Source organism: Achroia grisella, unplaced genomic scaffold (assembly GCF_030625045.1).
Source record: "Achroia grisella isolate CSIRO2021 unplaced genomic scaffold, CSIRO_AGI_Agris_v1 utg770, whole genome shotgun sequence".
In the NCBI taxonomy this organism is placed as follows: Eukaryota; Metazoa; Arthropoda; class Insecta; order Lepidoptera; family Pyralidae; genus Achroia; species Achroia grisella.
Window position 1 is genome coordinate 3,878,612 of NW_026713016.1, and position 22,075 is coordinate 3,900,686.

Consider the following 22,075-nt stretch of genomic DNA (forward strand, 5'->3'; position numbering starts at 1 on the left):
CTTTCACTTGACGGCAAATACGAATATCAGCTGTTTGCTGACCACATAAATAGTAGCAAATTACGACTGCTTTACCTCATAATGTTTATGCGAGTGCTACCGTTCTGCTGCAAACGTATATCCACAACCTCATAAGATTTATGATCGAACTCTTTCATTATTGCTACCATTATGGATTTCTAAACATTAATAGACGCGTGTGGAGATTATAAGCTAAAATCCTTTAAATTATGCTAAGCCATAAATTATCGCCGCAAATATTAATAGATTTTATATCTTGTTACAGATAAATTGGCGGCGGATGGGTATCTTTCGATGATGTAATGACGGAATTTAATACAAGACATGATGCTGGACATCACCGAAATAAAGTTTGATGATTATGAAACCACTACGTTTTATACAGAACCAAACAACAATGGCACGCCAGCTGGTGAATTTCATTTGAATAAAACTTTTGCCACGAATTCAACATGGCTGGATTACGACGCGGTGTGTTCAGCAGGTCAAACGGAGGACTTTTTGACATCACCTTTATTCCAATCGTGTGTGTATTTGATGTACTGCACAGTATTCATTGTCGCGCTTTTAGGAAACGGACTAGTTTGTTTTGTGGTGCAAACGTCACCTCGTATGAAAACGGTTACAAATTATTTTATAGTGAATCTTGCGGTAGGTGATATACTGATGACACTGTTCTGTGTTCCGTTTTCGTTTGTGTCTATGTTAGTGCTAAGGTATTGGCCGTTTGGTGCCGTGATGTGTAAAGTGGTGAATTATTCGCAGGCAGTGTCAGTTCTTGTTAGTGCTTATACGTTATTGGCTATTTCTATAGATAGGTATATGGCAATTATGCGTCCTTTGCGGCCGCGCCTCGGAAAGGCGGCCGCTAAGTTCGTGGTGGCTGCGGTGTGGGGTGGCGCTCTGGCCACGGCTGCACCAATTCCAATAGTATCGCAAGTGCAGCGACCAACGGATTGGCATCGATTCTGTCAAACGTAAGTATGTAAAGTAGACAAGTTTTTTAAATTGTTTATATAATAATTCTTAAAAGTAGGACTATATTTACTGTAGTAAACAGCGTTGACAGTCTCAATCTCACCAACACTCAATCTCAATAAAGCTCTTAGATACACGCAGGACTCTGATATTCTTAGGAATGTGAATAGACGTAAGCGTTGCGGCGTAACAAAATGAAACTATCTGCAGTATTCTGTTTTATTGTGTTTCGCATTGTTAATTATTTTTAATAATTCTATATACTCATTTAAATCTAGTATTAAAAATATTGTTGTACGTATTACACTACACATGTTCAGAGACATATCTTGTAAGAATTTGTCGTAAAGTACGCTCTCCTTGTACTATTTACTATTTTATTATTAATAATATATATTTATTAAATATAATTTTACATAGAAATGGCTGTTTACTGTCCCTGTATTGTTTTTTATATATATTATGTAGATCTATGATATTATAATTAATCTTAGTCGTCTATTCTCTCATTGATGATTTTCTGTCTATGTATCTAGATTATTGTCAGGCGTAATAAATTTCAGCCGAACCGTAATATTGTACTCACTTCGTCTAAATGTACTGTATGTTCTTATGTTACATAGATATTAGATACAGGTGAAAAAAGCGGATATATGAGTAGAAGCGAACAGAAATGGAGAGATATTGTATGTACTTACGTGTGAAGATTTATGACGTAGGCTTTTTGTCCTTCTGATTTGTTACGCAAAAAACTTTATATTGTATTATTGTACTAAACCAACTTACAAACGGTACAAAATGTTCACAGAGATATTTGCCTCGAACAGTGGGAACGCGAGCAAAGTGAGCAGTACACATGTGCGTTGCTCGCGCTACAGTTCGTGCTACCGCTAAGCGCGCTCGTGTGCACATATGCGCGCATAGCTCACGTTGTGTGGGGCGGACGCCCACCCGGGGAGGCTCAGTCGGTACGCGACACGCGTATGCAACGTTCTAAAAGAAAGGTAAAGCATAATAATATTTACTTATATTCTACATAAAGCATTGACAAGACTTACAGTTTAACAGAGCCGGGCATGTAAATTTAATGATAATATACAAATTTGAGGAGAACTGGTGGCGCCTAGTAGATATCCAAAAAACTTGTATAAGTCACCAGATCTCGCATTATAGCTTATATTCTGAAAATTACATGAACTATTAAGCAGGCGGCTACTATGTATAAGGCATGGGAAGAATAATGTTGTGAAAATAATATTTATTTATAACTTTGCACACAAAAATTTATACATGGCTGAATAAATGCCTGACGGCATTCCCTGCCAGTCAACCGTTACGCTGATCAGAGATAATAAGCAATGTAATTTGTCGATATATGTTCATAAAACAACAATATAGTGCATAGATTCAATAGTTTTATTATACCTACACTCACACACATAGATAGACGACGCAATTAAGTCAATTGAAACAAAAAGCATATCATAGTAAATTACTGGGCTCAGACTCTACAGTTACAGGGTTAATGGTAATAGGTAAATTAAGTCGGGTAAAATATCAATAAAACTGAACGACTTTCACCAAGAAACAAAAAAAAAAAACTAAGAGGAGAAAATTTATCTTGTTATTCTAAATCGATCATATGATTGCACAAAACGTATGAAAGTTTTAAACTTGTTTTCAATTTACATATTGTGTAAATTTATTCAGTTTCATGAATATTATCACTATTAATGGCTTTCGGTTGCACGACAGTATCACCACAAAGAGGAAAGATTTTATTCTTCTTTTGTATTATCAAAAAAAACTTTAAAATTTATTTTACTTCTTAAAAGCTAGTTTACATTATCAGCAGATTATATGGGCTTTATTTAGTTTTAAAAAACTGAGAGATATGTACAATAAATATAATAATGTAACCAAGGATAAAATAAAATCCTATGAAAATTATTATTTGACGTGCCCTATGAAAAATACTGTTAACACAAAAAACAACGTTTATAGTATACATCATTACTCGGGAACAAAAGTCTATTATCTCTATTACAGTTAGGTAAGTCACAATAAGAGTTTTTTTGTTCAAATTAATCAAAATGTGGATAAAACTTATTCTAAAAAGCTATTAAAAGTAAGTTATTTCGTAGGTAATACTAAACTTAATCTAAACAATAGATTTATTTGTAAAGGTATAAAGGACATGTATCTGCAAGTAAATCCCTTTTAAAATTATTTGCCCGGACCTTTCGTTTAGAAGAGTAAGTACAGTGCGTAAAATGACCTACGTAATTATTTATTTATTATTATGTACCTCACAAAAATAAAATAATATTATCATACTATAGTTCTTAAAAAAACTAATTTAAATATATACTTATAGGTTTAGTGCAGAAATAATAATATAATAAAAAGATGCAAACATTGCAAACAACAATAATAACATTTCATTGTGACAGATTAAATAAAGGCATAGGATCTATGTATTTTTTATTCTAAATTGGTTCTTTAATACGAATTGCATAATAAAATTATTCTAAATAGTATCAAGAAAAATTTGCTCTAAATCTCACTGCAATAACTTTAAATTAGACAGGTGTTTATGCACTTCTTTCAAGAGGAACAGGGGATTGTTCCGAATCTCTTAATTTCGTAAATAAATACATAAAGAATAATGGTACGCACTACGTGTAAGTCGATACTTAAACAAGTTAAATTAATCGAAATATTAATCGAAGCAATAGTAATAATTTACTTTACTTTGATTTAAAATATCAATATTGGATATAATTCGTAAACAAGTATCATGTACCAAATTATTTATAAAGTAATGATACCTATAAGCACTTACATAAAATAATATTACGTTTTTGAAAGCCATATTAATCTTATTTTATCAAAACTTTAGTCAGTATATTTTATCTACAGCAAATTAATGTATCCACTTAATTAGCATCAATATCCTATTCTATTCATACCTAGCTACTTGCCCCGGCTTCGCTCGGGTGTACATGTATTTTCCACCGTATATACAAAATCCGTTGCGTAGTTTTAAAAATTTAAGCATACATAGGGACAGACAGCGATAGCAGCTTTGTTTTATACTATGTAATGATTAAAGGAATAATGGGTATGACGCATTACCTTAACTATATATATAGAAAATGCATATTCTGTGTCGAAATTATATTTTTTTTTTATAAGAGAACATTTTGATTCCAATTCTAGAAAATTACAGAATTGAAGCAAACCTCAGTCTAAAAATATTTTTGATCTGAGTAGGGAGCAGATAGTAAACAACGCAGATACGATATTTAGATAATTAGTCATAACGCCGACGTTTTGTTTACAAAGTCGTCTCGATATAAATAACAAAGTCTTAATTTATTCGTACAAGTTTAAAAATGTACTGTACTAACAATCAAAGGGATTCCGGTTTCTAACTAAAAAATAAGAATAGTAGGTATAAATTAAATAACTGAGAAAAATTGTGCAGGTATTTCTGTAACTATCTATATTTTGTTATATAATCAATTATACGTATTATATATAAACATGAATAAATCAATTATACCTGTGGATTTAATTTCCTGCAATTCCATGAAAGCGCAGAACTAATTAATATTATTAATTAGTTATGGAAATTGAACTAGAGAGAAGTTTTGTACAAAGTTGTCTGCTTAGGTATTCTTTCATATGTCAAACAGCTTAGTTTGCGAGCTATGCTCTATTTTGGAGAATTAATTATAGTATTGTAAATACAGTGTACGCACACTAGAAAACAATCACATGATCCATTAGATGGTAAGCAGCTTATGAATTTCAGCTATACAAGGGCATTATGTGCGCGTTGCCCATTTTGAAATTTAATAATCTATAAACGGGTATTAGTGTTGCATAAATAAATGATATAAAGGGTATAAGTTCAGTTGGTAACATTATATCATTAAGAAGAAGCATCCAGAGGTGATGTGAATTCATTTTAATATAATCTGTAATTACAAGGGTGCTTATTATATTTATTTTTAACGGTCCATCTCTAATAACTGACACTTATTTCAGATGATCAAAATGATGGTGACCGTTGTTGCTGTGTTCACCGTGTGCTGGCTACCGCTCAACGTATTCATTGCGAGTACACATTATTATTAATTATTATTCATAGACACAGTCGTTTTTTAAATACAATCGATGAAAAAAAGAATGGAGTAAGATTACAATTTTTGTTTTCATTATCAGGGTATTGTAGAAACAAGTTAATACAACTTTGAAGGATAATAAAACTAAGATGCCGGGTCATATTGGACTAATTGACAACAGCCTAATGGTCAAGTGGTTAGCACACCACCTTACTTTCAATGGTCGCGGGTTCAATTCCTCGCAGGATGCAAATTTTTTTATTCATGAGGTGTGATTGTTTGTTTCGGTCTGTGTGTTTTCTATGTGTATTATGTATGTATTAACAAAAAAACTGTTTAAGTATTTGTATCATTTGTCTAGTAATGCACATAGTGGGGTCTACATGGCGCTATGTGAATTGTCTAGGGTTGTTATTTATATTTTTATTCCTCTTCTTATGTGAAGAGTAATTAATTATCAGTACCCATCACAGTCCCATCATAATATGTTAATAATAACAGATCATCTTATTTTTTATTCTTAACATCTTAAAATTAATTATAATTAGTAATACAATAAACCTGTCATTCATAACTGTAAACTAAATAGATATTTATATAAAGTAGGACTTCAAGTTAAAAATAAGTGAATTAATCTAAAAAGGGTCGTCAAAAATAGATATTTTCGGTCTGAGAGACCTAAGTGAGGTCTGTGTGCAATTAACTTGTTCAGTGCTGTTCAAGGGTGGGATGTTCTACCTTCAATACAACCTTTAGCTGTAGGTAAAACCCTACAGCATTATTATCTCAGGTAAATAATGATAACTGGACCAAATTACACCTAAATAGATTTACTAAATTATCATTCATCATTATTTTTTATTTACAGTTTGTTCCTTATTATATGTTTTTCTATGTTTTCTAATTTTCATTGGACAACGGTTTTTTCTTTAAATATTATAAATATATACATTTTTTAATTTGAAGATCTACACACGAATGCAGGAGTAATAAATTTAAATTTTTAAACTGTCAACCCAGCTTTGTAAAAGTTAAAATGTATATGTATTCACTAATAAAGATAACTGTCAACATCCTTTACTAAACAAACTACGAGTATAAGAATGACTAGAATACTTAGCAGTTTTATTATAAATAAGTATTATATTATTTGTGTTTTATAATTTTAAAGCTGTTCTTTACTATCTCTGATTTGAAAATAGCTTAAACCACCTACCTAATATTTCTATTCCGAACTTCCTTAATCATTAAAATTATATATATAGGAATACAAACCTCCTGAGTTATCTAATACTAAAATTATCCTAAATATTATTAAAATTAAAAATCAGTTTAAAAAAAAGACTAGTGTCTTATTTATATTAATCTCTCAAAAAGTAATAACAGTGCAAAAGATTTCGAAATTAATTTGTGTTTTATGGCTAAACTTATTTTAATTACAGTGACATTATATATTTACTAAGTATTTTTTACGTAATATAGTTGCGTTTCTATAGAATTTTATGATATTATAAACATTGAACACCAAATAAAACAAGACAAAATTAAATAATAGAAATTAAGGATATTGTACCTTCTATCATTACATTTATCTTGGAAACAAAAGATTTATTGAAATAATACCCAGTAGCTTCACATTGACATTGAAATAACAAATCAGTTGTTTTGTCTATTACCTTTCAGTCGCTGGATTTACTTTTCTGTAATACAAAGGTAAAACCAGACAGCCGTTTATGATAAATATAACATTATCTAAATCGGTAATGTCCTCAATGTCGCACTGAGTTTTTATAAATATTATCAGGGGTTCAGTTATCGGATGCCTTCAGTTTTTCTGAAATAGGTGTGGGCTTGATTTTACTTCAGCGATGTTACAACTCTTGCTTTTTATAACGCTGAGTTTCACAATGTAATGCACGAGGGAAGTGTACTGATCTTGTAGTAGATATTTATTATATTTGCTGTTTACACATTAATAAAAACAGGAAATACCTTACGTAGTTCCAATAATAAAGTCTTATTCTCTGCAGCATTTTAACCGACTCAATAAACTATGTGGATTCTTAGTAATTTAGCGACTTGAGTGTATTTTGTTTTCAAGAAATTGAGGCAGCTATTTTTTAATGATCTTAAATAATAAATATAAGATAGAGTTTCTATGGTATTCACTTATATTTTATGTATTTGTTTTATTTATCTAAACATTTATTTTTTCGAATTTTATAAAATATTTGAAGTCGTAATGTGGCTGACTTAACAAGATATAAACCTATTCAAAATTGATAAAGTTAAATATATCTTGGCTACTATTACATATTATCCACAATATTATCTATTTCATACATTTGTGTGTTAGTACGAGTTCCTTTATTCGATTCACACTATCATTTCCAATTATCTTACTCCCTGCGGCGCTAACAAAATAAGCGAAAATCGTTTGAGGTTGACAGCGCTTTTTGTAATTTTATTTACGTGTACACAAATATTCAATTATTATGATTTTATAATACAATTAGATTTTATATCACAATAATTTAATTTAAGAATACCTAACTGATTGTTATCCTATATGAGGTGGTAAGAGGCATTGACTGTCACGTCATGGATGTATTTAAAACCCAACATTGTAGAGAAGGAGTTGTGTAATTTCCTTAATCACTAATTAATCAGCATCATCTACAAAAAAATGTTTTGTTATACTTGTTTACCTATAATTTGAGAATGACGATCAATTAATAATAAGTAATGAAATAAAAATTAATAGTGTAATGTTAGATAGATAGTAATTTTTATTTGTATCTTAGTAATTTGTTCATCTAAAGCAGTAGACATATATTTTATTTTGGGGTTTAATTTTATTTTTCATCTTATCTCTCATCTCTGAATTCGAATAGCTGTGCTATATGTGACGGTGGTATAACTATAAGAATATATGGTGCCATATGTATATAGTTATATGACTATTCAATTTCTCTAAATGATAGGTAATAAAAAGCTTATCAAAATCCGTTACGTGGTTTATAGGTAGAAATGGTTAGCGATTATAAAGACATGCATGAACATCGACTTTGTTTTATAATATTAGACATAAATGATTTAAGAATAGAGTAGAATTTTAGGAGTCGGCATCATTATCTATAGATTTTTGACTCAGGTTTTGTGGACCATCCACGAGGATGACGAGAGCTGGGCAGCGTGGCCGGGCATGCCGTATGTTTGGTTCGCAAGCCACTGGCTAGCAATGTCACACTCCTGCTATAACCCCATCATATACTGCTACATGAATGCACGCTACAGACGGGGTTTTAAACAGGTAGTAACACTGTTCGCTTAATTGTAAACTTTTATCAGATAACAATCTACAAATTTGTATATTACTATAAGCGCATTCAATATACTATGCCTCAAATTGAGAGTACTTTACTGAAGACGAAAGCCTAATTAATGCAATATTGTTTGATTTAGGCACCCTTAAGTAAAATGGTTTTTTTATACTACAATCAATCTGTGGCAATCAAGCATACAGTCCATCTGATGGCTACCGTAGCCTATGCACGCCTGAGACACCAGAGGTGTGCTGCCGACACTTAAGAAACCTTAATATACTTCTTGAAAAACCCTATGCTGTAGTCTTGGAAGAAGAGGAGCTCCTCTGAAACCGCACTCTCCGAGACCACTTAAGTTCTAGTGTGTGGAGACAAATTTTCTAACGATGGCGAGCAGTTCGATGGGTATAAGCTACACATCGAACAATTCCTCAGAACAATTGTTAATAATTTTATTTTTTAAGTATAAGAAAACATTAAAATAGATTATTTTGTTCATAACACGACATTATTCCGCTAATTCTGTACCGTGCTTTACTGTTTCATTTTATGATTCTAAAACTGATTTACGTTTGTTCCATACTTACTTTAGTATACAATAATTGTGTGTTATATTAAATAACTATAGTAATTTTATACATCGGAATAAATAAAAATACATTAAAATAATGAAAACAAATGACTATGTCAATATTAATAAAGTTGTATTATTTACAGGCCTTATGTTGTTTGCTGCGTATGCGCCTGGATCCACCATCGCGATCATACCATCGTTCTAGTATGTGTGATGGAATGCCCATGTCTGGTAAGAATTTTACATAACTTTATTTATTTCCTGAAATCATTACTTTAAAAATTGCATGTAAACTAGTTGATATTACTTGATGCTTGTTAGGTAATCGCTAATAATGGATCCTGACTCAGATCTTTATGTACCCACTCATAAAATAATTATATTTATGTACTATATATTCATTTTTAAATTAAAATACATATAGTATTTTTTTAATAAAAAGTTAATTATTTTCTAGGTAAAAATAGAAAGAAGTTTCGACAACGTCGATTTGAAAAAGTATCGTTAAAATGCATAATTGCTAAATATATCGCATAACATAAGTATAAATTATATGACTGTCAAATTAAGGTAGTCCAAAGACTTTAACTTTATTAAAAACACATACTTGTGTTTTAGTTGATTTGCGTGTCTACCGGACAAATTTTAGTTAGCTTATAGTAACGGCAATAAAGTATAACCAGATTGAATAATAATACCTACAGCAAATAATACAAATATAAACAAACCCACATACGATACTGGTTTTGAAATATTTAATTAGAGCCATTTCGGTTAAAATTCATTATTACGCGGGGTTTGCGTATACCCACTCGCAAAATATACGCGTAATTAAAATTAGTCAGGCAGGTCTTTGTCCTGCAAATAAACGGACATTGAAATTAATCTACAATAATGATCGAACTGTGTGGTATTTTAATACAGATCCGGTTAGCCATGATTATCTGTGATGGAGTAGGCGTTTTCATACATTAAACAACTAAACTTCAAGTTTATAATTCCGCTATGCTATTTCGATTTATAATTTTTCTATAATTTCTTGACTAAACAGAAACAGAAAGATAGAAAGAGCATAAAAAAATAGACTGTGTTATATTCTCATAATATTTATATACGTAATATTATCTCATCTATGCCTATACCACAAGAGCAAATATTCGATGTAGAATCTAATATAACATCTTACTTGTAAAATATATTTCATATAAGTCGTTCGGTTATACATTTGATAATATTTCATTTCTTGGCTATATTTTATAAGAACAGTTAACCATTTTTATAATAATATATTCTATATAGGTATATGTCATTGCCTTTTTTGTATTTAACTATATACAACAGAATACAGTAGAATATTAATTCATTTTAATAAATTAGCATTTTTCAATAGTTCCGGTCTATTTAATTTATTATTCATTCCTTTTGAATATATCAAAATAAAATGTCACTGATACATTTAATAGGTTCATGACAGAGAAACACCGTAACAAAAATTTTTGAAAATTGTTATAACAGAATCCTGAGCATCTGTAATAAAAATATTGTATTTCTGTCTAAGCTAATTGATAAATTGCGTTTGAAGTATATATATAAAGAAATTATCACAGAAATTTATCATTTTAACGGATTATATTTAAAAGTATTAAATAAAAAATATTCTTCTTTTGTATATAACTGCATAATTAATTGATTTCATGATGCTATACTTACGTAATATTGATTTTCGTGAAGCGCGTCTTGTTTAAATCCCACGCGCGTAAAACCACGCCTATAAGTAAATTTAGAGAAATGTAACATTATATAGAAGGGCGTGCGGGCGTAATGCATAGTAAAGTAGATGTCAGCATTTCAAAGAGCTTAGATTATCTGGTGGCCTGGCCGGATATCAATCATTCTCCCGGCGCCCGTTCGGACATTTTTTTATCCGCGACACAAATGATCAAATGCCGCGCAGGTTTATAGTTTTCTCTATATAATGTGATACATGTGCATTTTACTAAATATTTTGGTTCTAACATCTAAGATTTTGTATTTTCGTATTGAATGCTCAACCATAGTATTGAAATTTTGTTTCACGAAATAAATTTAGTTTAGTGACGTCAGTAGTAATTAGTATACAATGAATACTGGAGTCAAACCTTGCAGTTATGTAATAACTATCAACTCAGATGAAAAGTAGAATATCACGTAACATACTTACTAATATTTATTAATTAATTTAATATAATGTTTATTAGTTGATACTGTTTAATAATTATAATAATCAATTAGCTCATTAAAGTTGCAACGTATTAAAAAAAATAGTAATCTACATATATAAAATTTGATATTTGTCACTAAAATTCGAGCCGAAATTGTATTTAAAATATTCGTAAAAATATAAAAGGCTCCATATAAACTGTCCGTATTTCAAGTTCGAGTTGTTAAACAAGGCGCATTCGGAAATTAATATTGCTACTTTTATGAAGAGAAATTCGGAAATCAATTTGTTTACTCTTCTATTTTATTAATGTATACATGCATATGGTATGTACATTATAATTATTCGTTATGGAACACCGATACATTAAATTATTCTGTGTCGTTAGGAAGTTCAGCGAACTTCATAATTCGATACTGCAATAATATGTATTCTATAAAAGTAAATATTTAATATTAAAAATTTATAGAATTACCAAATGTCTAACCTTAAATAAACATTGCCAATATTTAAGATGCTGTGGTCGACAATCAAAACGACTATTGAAAGAATACGTATTTATAAAATATATGTCAAGTATGAGTATATATTAATAGGTAAACTGGTTTACCCGTGGTCATGGCCGTTGAAATACTGCCGAAATATCGGGAACACTACAAAAATATAACGTGGTAAGATCCCGTTATTTACTAATTATACTTATAAATAATGACCGCGTCAAACTTAAAACAGTATATTAATAATTGTCATATATATATAGTGCATCCGGATTCTGTGGGCGCTGTATCAAAAATCTACATACAAGTACATAATTTTGCCATTGCGAATTTTCCGCCCCATTTTTCCCATAAGCTCCATACAATACCATAACAGTCCTTTAACGCCCACTGCAATGCAGGGGTGTTTCCCCATAAAAGGAGAATATTAGCTGACTATTATCACAGCAGCCATTATTTCGGATTTTATTTCGAGTTTTCTTTCCTTGCAATGGCGTGCTTTGTTCCACTAGTTGGCTTTTATGACAATGTGAGAACGCATTATACTCTCTTCTTATTTTGAAACTAAAGAATAGGATAAAAATAATTCATATTTATCCGTACGTAATTTTTTTTTAATAATCGCAATAATCGCAATTTATATTTTTCTTAGCTAATGCTAAGAAAAATATAAATTCACACAATAAAAATTCATCATTTAATTCTCCCAGATATTGATAATTGTTATAAAACCTTCATATTTAAATTAAGTATTATTTAGAAATTTAATCTCTCCTTTACAACATTTAATAAAAAATCGCAACAATTAATTCTAAGAATTTATAACGAATCTTCAATATATATTTATAGGATGTTGTATTTTAATATCAAATATAATAAAATGGACGCCGAAAGTTTCTTATTGCTACAAAACTTTAATAATTAGCAGCGTTGGACTACATTGTGGTGAGTGAGGGTGGAATTCATAATCTGTGTGGAATATCACTAGACTATTAACTATTTATTTGAGTTATATTGTCTTTACTTATCTACATATTGTACCTACATTAATATATCTATATAGGATAACATCTATAAATAGAAAAATGAATCTCTATTTCCTTGAACATGACATTACGTGTAAACGTTAATTCTTTAATTATTTTTTTTATTGTGTTAGTTATTGTATAGGATAACAACGTTATTCTTATCAAGGAAAAAAAAAAGACGCAGAATTGTTTTTCTTAATTTAAATGTCAGCCCAGTCTAAAATAATGGTTTATAAATAGTTTTAAATAAGTTTTAGTAAATACGAACACCTAAACTAGTGGGTAGCTAATTATTAAACTAAGATATAATTTGTGTAAAATAATGCGTAAATTTTCTAGCCAATCTTTTGGGATTAGTAATTTGATTCTATATACATGGTTTATACAGGGGTAAAAATAGTCAATATTTATGAACTTAAATGTAAAAATATTTGCTTAGTACTGGAAAATATAGTAGAGAAAATCACAGCGACTAAATTCTTATTGGAATAAGGTAATATCAGCCACCCGCATACTTTGATTAGTGAAATATTGGATTAAATTAATCGAAGAACACACCTATCGTTTCAATAATCTATTTGGAATCGTGAATTGCTGAACTCGTTCAAGGTTTTCCTTAACAGAGGACCAGTAGGTACGGAAATTCGATTTAGATGGTAGAATAATGACGTAGCAATTTAAAAGTGCTTGTAAGCAGAGCTATTTAATAAAAGACGATTTAAGTTTAAAAATGTAGTATTTATAGTATAGCTGTTTCCTGTGACTCCATCTGCATTTTATTAGGCAAGAAATAGCGTATCATTAAGATCCCTTCAGTCGTTTAGTCGTGAAAAGTGAAAAAGTAGACAGACAGTTACACTTTTGTAATTTAATATTTCATAAATAAATGTAATTACTAAAGTAGTAACAAAAGGTAAATATCGAGATATGTTGCAAAGTTTCTTCTGCTAAGTATAAATATTACCTACGGTATAACCAAAAATAAGGCTATATATTTTATTATTTATGTATCTGTTTTGTTTTTTAAATACTGAAACAGATTTTATTCAACAATCTTAAATGCTTATTTTAACTTTTGTACTTTTAAATTATTACATATACATATATACAATTAAACAAAGAGTCGTATGAATACATGTAAATAAAATAAAATATCATGCAGAAAATAAACTTATTTAAATAACATTAGTTAAATTAATTGATTCTCTTCTCTTTGAAATAAGTTAATAAAAGATAGGAGTGATGTTTTTATCATTTACGTATGTAAATGATAAAAACATCCAATTCCAGTAGAATATTATTATCGAGTAGACAAGTTTAGTGAGACGGGTTTGTTTTAAGTACTATTTTACTGATTGCTAATATCCTAGCTCTATGCTCAAATATACAAAGTACATGTAAAATATATGCATTTACTCATGCAACAACAATAATATATGAAACTTGATAAAACTAATCAACATAAGTGAGGACACTTGACTAGATTAAAGTCATAATTCAGCTGTTTTTATAGTTTAGTCTCATCGCAGTGAAAGTGTATAAGATATAAGAATTTAAATTTTAAAAGAATAATATCCATAATAATATAAAAATATATATTTTAGGATATATTGGGAAAGTTTTATATAAGTAAATAACTACCTATATAGTGTTTATATTATACAACGTGATTAGTCCCAACTTATGTTCAGCGTATACAATTTATTGTTATATGGAAATGGTTTTGAAACCAAATTGATAGTGTAGTCTCTAGTTGAAGAAGTCTAGAATAGAAATATTTGTCCAATCAAAGAGAAAATAAATATGAATACCAAAATAAATAAGTGTTATTGTAAGAGCAAATATGCTCACATTAAAGAAATATTAGAATTGTTACTATAAATAAATTTAATGCAGCAATATTTTTGCAATGGCTGTGTAAAAATATGCTTGAACATTAAAGACTTTCTTTCTTTTCAATAATAGCAATAGCTTTTATTATAAACCCAGCTTAAACTATAACCTAGTATATTACTAACGATTACTACTATACTATTATTTTTTATCTTACTAGTAATATAGACACGAAATGGTGAGTATGAATGTATAGATGAATGGATGTTTGGTACTTACTCTTTCAACCAAAACCTACTAAACGGATTTTTATAAAACTTTACAGTACTATAGATTGTACATCAGAATAACACATTATATATAAATTTCATGCAAGTGAAACCGGAATCACAGTTAGTTTTACATGTATTATTGATAGGTAGCCAATGTGTTAGAAAAATAAATACAGATAATGTTTATGCTTAGATGGCTGTAAATAGTAACGACGGTATCACATTCAATTGAATAAATTCTTTTTCTCTCTTTCCTCATCTCACCGCATAAATAGATACCTAATTCCATTACAAAAGGGTATTAACGTTAATTTACCTTCATGTCCGTGAAGAGTTGTTGATTAAATATCTATTTAGTTCAGCCAATGATTTCAATTAAACTATTATAGATATATGCATCTTAAGACTTAAGTAATTCATAAATCACCATATGAAATGTACCTAAAACATGTTCTAAATATTTATAATAGGATATTTTCCGAATGAAACCGGAATGTACGATTTTTTTTTAATTAACGCATGAGTCTTGTCATGTTACATATCGACATGTCTGGGTATGAGTAGAATACGTAACTTCAACCTGACGTATATTACCACACGGAGCTAGTCTAAAAATACATATGTAAATGTTATATAGAAGTACGTTCGTAGTGATTTAGTCTCTTACCTGAAAAACATATCCGATTATCGGATAAGCAAGAAAAGCCCTCGGGAGTCCTTAGTGACCCTTACCATTTTTTAAGAAGAGGAATCTACAGATGATAAGTAAAATGATAATTCAAGAACAATCTGAGTCTTGAATCTATTATTATGATAAGCCCTTTTTACGAATAATTCGAAGGAGATAGGAAAACGACATAATTTTCTTGTAGAGTTAGAAAGTTCCTTTTTAATCATAAAGATTAAATTGTATTAGTTAGGTTTATAGTTTGATCCCCTTTTAATTGTGTCTACGTTGAATTCGATGTTATAAAGTTAGATATTATAGGTATTATTCATAATTTGGGGGGCGAGTTGTTAGTAATGGGGACTAGTCATTCCATTGATGCGTATTTACATTTTGCTTTATAAAAAGCAATATAACTTGCTTGTTTTGTCTGTGAGTCTTAATTGTAAATGCTTTACAATATTTTTAACGTTTTAAATTATGAAATTGTAAAATGTTTTGGACATTTATCAATTCGAGGCATGATCTTTTAAACCTCCGGAATGGCAACGCATGAGTGGTATCACGAGTGGCATCTCTTATCCTTTTTTCTAAGGACTACTCTAATGCTGTTGCCACAGCTGGACTTTACAGCTTCACCGAACGATAGGGGGTAAGTGCAGATGGCACTCCAAACCCGCGGAAATGCTTAAGGAACGGCTGAAGGCCAACTGACGGATACGACTTTAGTCTGAGGGCACCGCTAGTGGTTCAAACATCGGCTCAGGATATCGTCATTTCTATCCCCGAATCCTATGAATTGGACGGGGGATCGATCGGAATATGTTATCCGTATTGCTGTCCGTGTATATTGGTTACGGAATCTGCTTACCATCAGTTGGGCCGTAAGCTTGTTTGCCATTCCAATCACATATCTAATAAATTTTCTTTAATACGGACAATAAAGATATTATTGCAAAATATTTACACAGTATCGTTAGCTCATATGATTTCGATCATTATGAGACAAAGCATTTTTCTGATGTTCTCAGAAGAATTTATTTTTATACTTAAGGCGTATTAGAATTCCAAGTATCCACATGCTCCTATATTTTTGGATATTCTTTTATCATATTATATCAAAGCGACAATTTGAAGTTAAGTGTTCACTTCTGTGAACGTTTCATTTTTATATAATAAAAAAGAACTAATACAATACTAAAAATATGCGACGTTCTTTTCTTTAACTAAATTTTATTATAGTTATTTGTGTATGGGTATATAATAAAACAAAACAATAACTATTAAAACTCTACGTTTGTGAGAACGTTGGGATAATATTGATTTACATTTACAAGAATGAAACGGATAAAGTTAGTGCACTAACTCTGTGCTGAAAACCGATAATATTTATACTCAGTAGTGTTTTTTTCCGTCGAATTTTATATTTAAATACAGAATATATTTATATAAAAAGTAAAAATTTAATTGTAAATATTAAATACCTTTACTTTAATAAAAATATGTTTTCATTTACATAAGCTGTCCTCAATTGTAGCTTGTAAAATAAATACGCAAGTAGGTATCTACGGTTACGACAAATAAATAAAGTACTTAAATTCAAGGAAATTCTTTTGTTGGCAGCGATGACAGTTAATTGGTAATAATCCTGCACAATCGATATCGTAGAAATCAAATAGATTCCATGTAGTTAAACTTGATCCATTTGATAAATAAAACTAAGGAAATAAAGAAACATTACTGAAGTATAATATTATAATTACTTGGCTTTAATTCTGTATTACTATCAATTAATACATAAACATAACATAATTTAATATTCAATATCTATATTTGAATGTCTTGCTAGCGTGGAATATAAGTATCTTAACTATAAAGATCATATATAATCTGTTATCTCTATAAACGATATTTCATTGAAATCCATGTAGCTCTTTAACGTTATTAGTAGAACTGGCATATAAACGTCTATATAAAACAAACCTTGACATTTTCATAATATTAGTAGAATTAGTTTACGAACTTTGACTGTGACTTTGTTATGTGATAAGGACATATTCATTGACCGGGATAAAAGTAACTTATGTCCTCTGTCCCAAAGTGAGCCAAATCTCATTACGGTGGGTTGAGCCGTTAAGGTGCTAAGGAGTGTAATATACTTAAAAAAATACGTTTTATTAAAAGATTTTTGTAATGATTACATAAATAGTAATTGGTATTGTCAACTGTCGATGTTGAGGTGAACACGCCACTTCATATGCTTACATTTCTCTGTGTACTAAGTATATTAGAATAGAACGTGTCGCGTTATGGACCAGATTGGAAGTCACGAACTTTACGGTTTGAAGTAGTAAGCCACTGGGTCACGATATTGTATGTAACTTTTATATTAAAATAATTTTATTTTACATTCTTCAATAAAGTATATTACAGGTTCCATGATCGTGAATAATGGGCTTATTAAATAGTTCTGAGTGACTTCATAGGTCGGGTAGTTATATTAGCCAAAATTGATTGAGTTCTGTAATGGCTGGCTCATGCGTCATACTTCCAAATGTACGCTGTCTGGGGGACTGAACCACTCATGTTGTTTAATTAGTAATATATTAAGTTGTCAAGCGAAACCACTAAAACGCGTTATTTGTTGTCAAAGATAAATAATATTTAAAAAGAATAAAATAGAAATCATTTTATATAGGTTATATATACTTAATTTCTACTCACTACTCTATGATGCCCATTGTGAGAAGCCTCATAATTACCATCTCTCAGTTTAACCCCTAAAATCTTTCCACTCAGCAGGAAGTAATAAAAAACTCATAATTTTTTATCGAATCCCAAAAGGAAGAGGTAGGAATTCGGCAACATTTTGTGTGTTTATTACACGATATCTTTTAAGTTAGATTAAAAGCCACTGAGATATAAAATTCGTAGTTTTTAGTGTTAACGTAACAAACAATAATGCTAAAATTCCTTATTTAACTGCTCATTAAATCTGGAATCATCAGAATATCAGCAAAAATTTAAAAACTCAAGATTTTTATTAGAATAGACAGTGTGTCTAAAAGTACAATCCTATATTTAATATTATTAATGCTCACCACCCAACATAATGGACTCAATGTTTCATTGCCATAAAAGGCTTGTACGAATTTTCGTGTATTCATTAAAACTCCAACTTCAATTAGGCCACCCCAAATTCAATTAATTTTTGAATAGGCATTGTCATCAAATTTAATAATCAATTTTTTAATTTATCTAAGGGGCAAAATATAAATAGATGCGCCAAATAAATATTAAATTAAGTTACTTAGCAAATTAAATATTGACAAGCTAACTATGTGTCGTTATATATAACTAACTACGTTTTTACGCACCACCTGCGATCATTACTGTTGATTTTTATATAATAGTCTAAAATCATCATATGTTATTCGATAATTACAATGTTTACATGTTAGATAACATGTAGATATATAAATCCCACAGGGGTTGTAGGGCCAAATCCTAAATCTAAGTTGTCAATCACAGAACAAAGAAGTAATTCAAAAATATGATCAAAACGTTACTGATAATTAAATGTGAAAGAGAAATCTTTTCTTTGTTTTTAATTCACTTGTTCCTTTTACAGAGATGGTGGGCGTGAATGGTATAACGCGCAGAGGAACGTCCAGCAGCTATGGCAGCCGGCTGCAGCGAGCACCGACCTGCTCATCATGTACCTCGATTAGGCGAGGCACATTAGCAGTTGGTAGCAGCATCGGTGCCCCAACTCTTCGGCTCTCCACTAACCCACCTGTTCGGGCGGTTTCTGTTCGCACCCACTTCAATTAATTTATTCATCCATCATAAATCCATACTTTATTATGCATTCTATAGTTCGATACGACAATCGTAAGATATGATCGAACGATTTTGAGTGTTCATGTGCAGCATTTATGGAAGATTTTTATAGAAGTTAACTGGCTATGTAAATAATTCTTTATTACTATATCAAAAAAGATATTAAAAATAATAATACAGAGACAAAACTTGTTACATCTAGACTCTAACAAAACAGCGCTGGACTGGGACGATCGTATCCTCTTGTTGTTGCTATGGCCCATCAGCATATCCGATGTATCTCGAACGTTTGATTTTAAAATCAAACGATGAATTATTACCATTATCAGTCCATATACGGCAAATAAAGAATGGTCGTCTGGCAGTGCCTGTCATTAGTCGATCATCCGATTATACTATGCTAAGTACCTGCTCTTTTTCTAGAACTGAAATATTTAATGTGAATGGAATTAATTTAATATAAAACATGAAATGTGTGTACAAACTATTTTGTAAATCTATGTATATGCAAGTTATTATGTTTGGAAAAAGAGACCAGTGTGACCTATGTTAAATTTATAAGTTTAAATTTAAATTAAATTTGTAAAATGATATTTTACATTTTTATTTGCCATTCATTGTATACTATTCTATAAATATGTAGTTCAAACGCACTTTGCTATAAAAAAGACAAGTGAACAATACTAAGAAATGACAATGCAACTGCTTGGAGCGAACTATTCTCGTAACATTACGTATTTCCAGCAGCCGTGTGATGAACACTTCCATATGCACGCTTGTCACGTTTTTAGTATGTCAGAACCGTTTGGATTTTTATTTCGTGCTTCAAGATGCGAATGTACTACGTATGTACGTAGTATACATAAAAATACGTATAACAAGGAATTTAGAGATATTTTTTACTTTTTATTAAGTTGTGATATCCCTGATACTGCTGTTCATGTATACACCCTGATGGTAAGTGCTAGTTATTTCAGACAAGCTTGCTTTGTAAACTGTGGTTATAAGGCAGTGTAATTACACGATAACAGGCATGATATCGTAGTCTCCGGAATGTTCATTCGAATCATGTGTGATGATGTGATGAATATGATAACTTGATTAGTTATGATCATGTATATAGTCTACGATTACCACTGATCAACAGGAGACACGTCAGCTTGTTTGTCATTCAATAAATGTAAAAAATGACAACCTACGTCTACACCCCTCTACAACCTGCCCTACTGCCCCTACTGCCCCTTATGGATTTACGTTCCTGATGATTAAGGTCTTTTGCTTCCGTACTCTACAGTACGTTCCATACTCTTTAAATATTTGTTATTATTATTATTATAGCTGTCAGTATATAGTGAAAATATGAGTAGCCTACTGCTGGGCACGGCCTCATAATCAGGGGTTGCTAGCTTACCAACCATACCGTTGCAACCATACCGGTCCTGGAACTTATTATAATTTTATCTTTTCCTTACTTGCATTATACTGTGCTTTGTTCGCCCTCCGTTTGAATAGAAATGATGACACAATATTTTTACTGCGTCATCGTAACAAAGAATATGAAGGAGTATGATTATATTAACAGCCATTTTGCGGCATGACTTACATTTTTTTATTGAGTGTTTATGTGACTTGTACTATAAATTTAAACCTGTCTGTTCATTGGAAATAATTTTACAGTGCCTCCCTTAGTTTAGTCATAAAATAATAAAGTGAAATATTTAATACAACACATGTTAATTTTCGATGAATATAACAGAAATATGTATAAAATAGCTAAGCTTACATAATAATTTTCGAACGGATACAAATTATTATTTGTGGCCACATAAAATGGATGTTATTTTTAACGGAAAAAGCATAAGCATGTCAATTACTTTACTGATTAATATAAAATACAGAATATTCCATGTTTCGATTACATAGTATTCATGATATAAATAACTACCACAAATTTTAATATTAAATATTAACCGGAGACTATGTATTAAAATCTCACTCTCCATCACAGAAATCTGAAATGTTGACTAACCCACCTAGGACAGAAAGTGCGAGTATGTTTACACTAAATATATTATAAAATTGCAATAGTAATATATCATTTACCTAAAATGTACTTTATATGTTTTTTTGTAATAATACAATTACCTAACGTAAATTGATTTCCAATTACAATTAGAATAATCAAATTCGAACAATGATCTGGATGAAAAACTCTTTCATTCTAAAATCTTATTGAAAAAAAAAATAAAAAAAGGACCTGAACTGCAAATCGGTGGTGCTAAAATGCTATAAAAAAGATTAAATTTATTACTGAATAATTATAATATTAACAGTAATATCACATTATACCATAAAAGATTTCGAATACCAGTAATATTTTCCTGATTAAAAAATGGCCTATTTTAACAACGATGGTAGATATCCACCAAGATTTTGAGAGGTATTACCGCCTGCTCTTCATGGTTTAGTAACAATATATGTTCATAGCTATAATATAATGTTTGTAGTCGTAATACATGGGCGGTCAACATATTTCTAATCAAAATTTATGACAGAATAGGCTCATGAACAAGAGGAGATCCGAAATTACTTTGGTTAATAATTCCTTTACTGCATATTAGTACATAATAAAAGTGATTGCATATAAAGTTAGGGCAAATATTATACTTATTCCATCAATTGAAATCAATAAAGGCACTCTCG

The 22,075-nt window shown here is 30.2% G+C and overlaps 1 protein-coding gene across 1 annotated transcript; it reads left to right on the forward strand.

Moving 5' to 3' along the window:
* The first annotated feature begins 348 nt into the window (after nt 1–348).
* On the forward strand, nt 349–19,363 carry LOC131850578 (RYamide receptor-like). Its single transcript, XM_059200862.1, has 6 exons — nt 349–998; nt 1,808–2,003; nt 5,056–5,124; nt 8,287–8,445; nt 9,176–9,263; nt 19,161–19,363. The coding sequence occupies exons 1-6, from the start codon at nt 349–351 to the stop codon at nt 19,361–19,363; spliced, it is 1,365 nt and encodes a 454-aa protein (XP_059056845.1).
* The last annotated feature ends 2,712 nt before the right edge of the window (nt 19,364–22,075 follow it).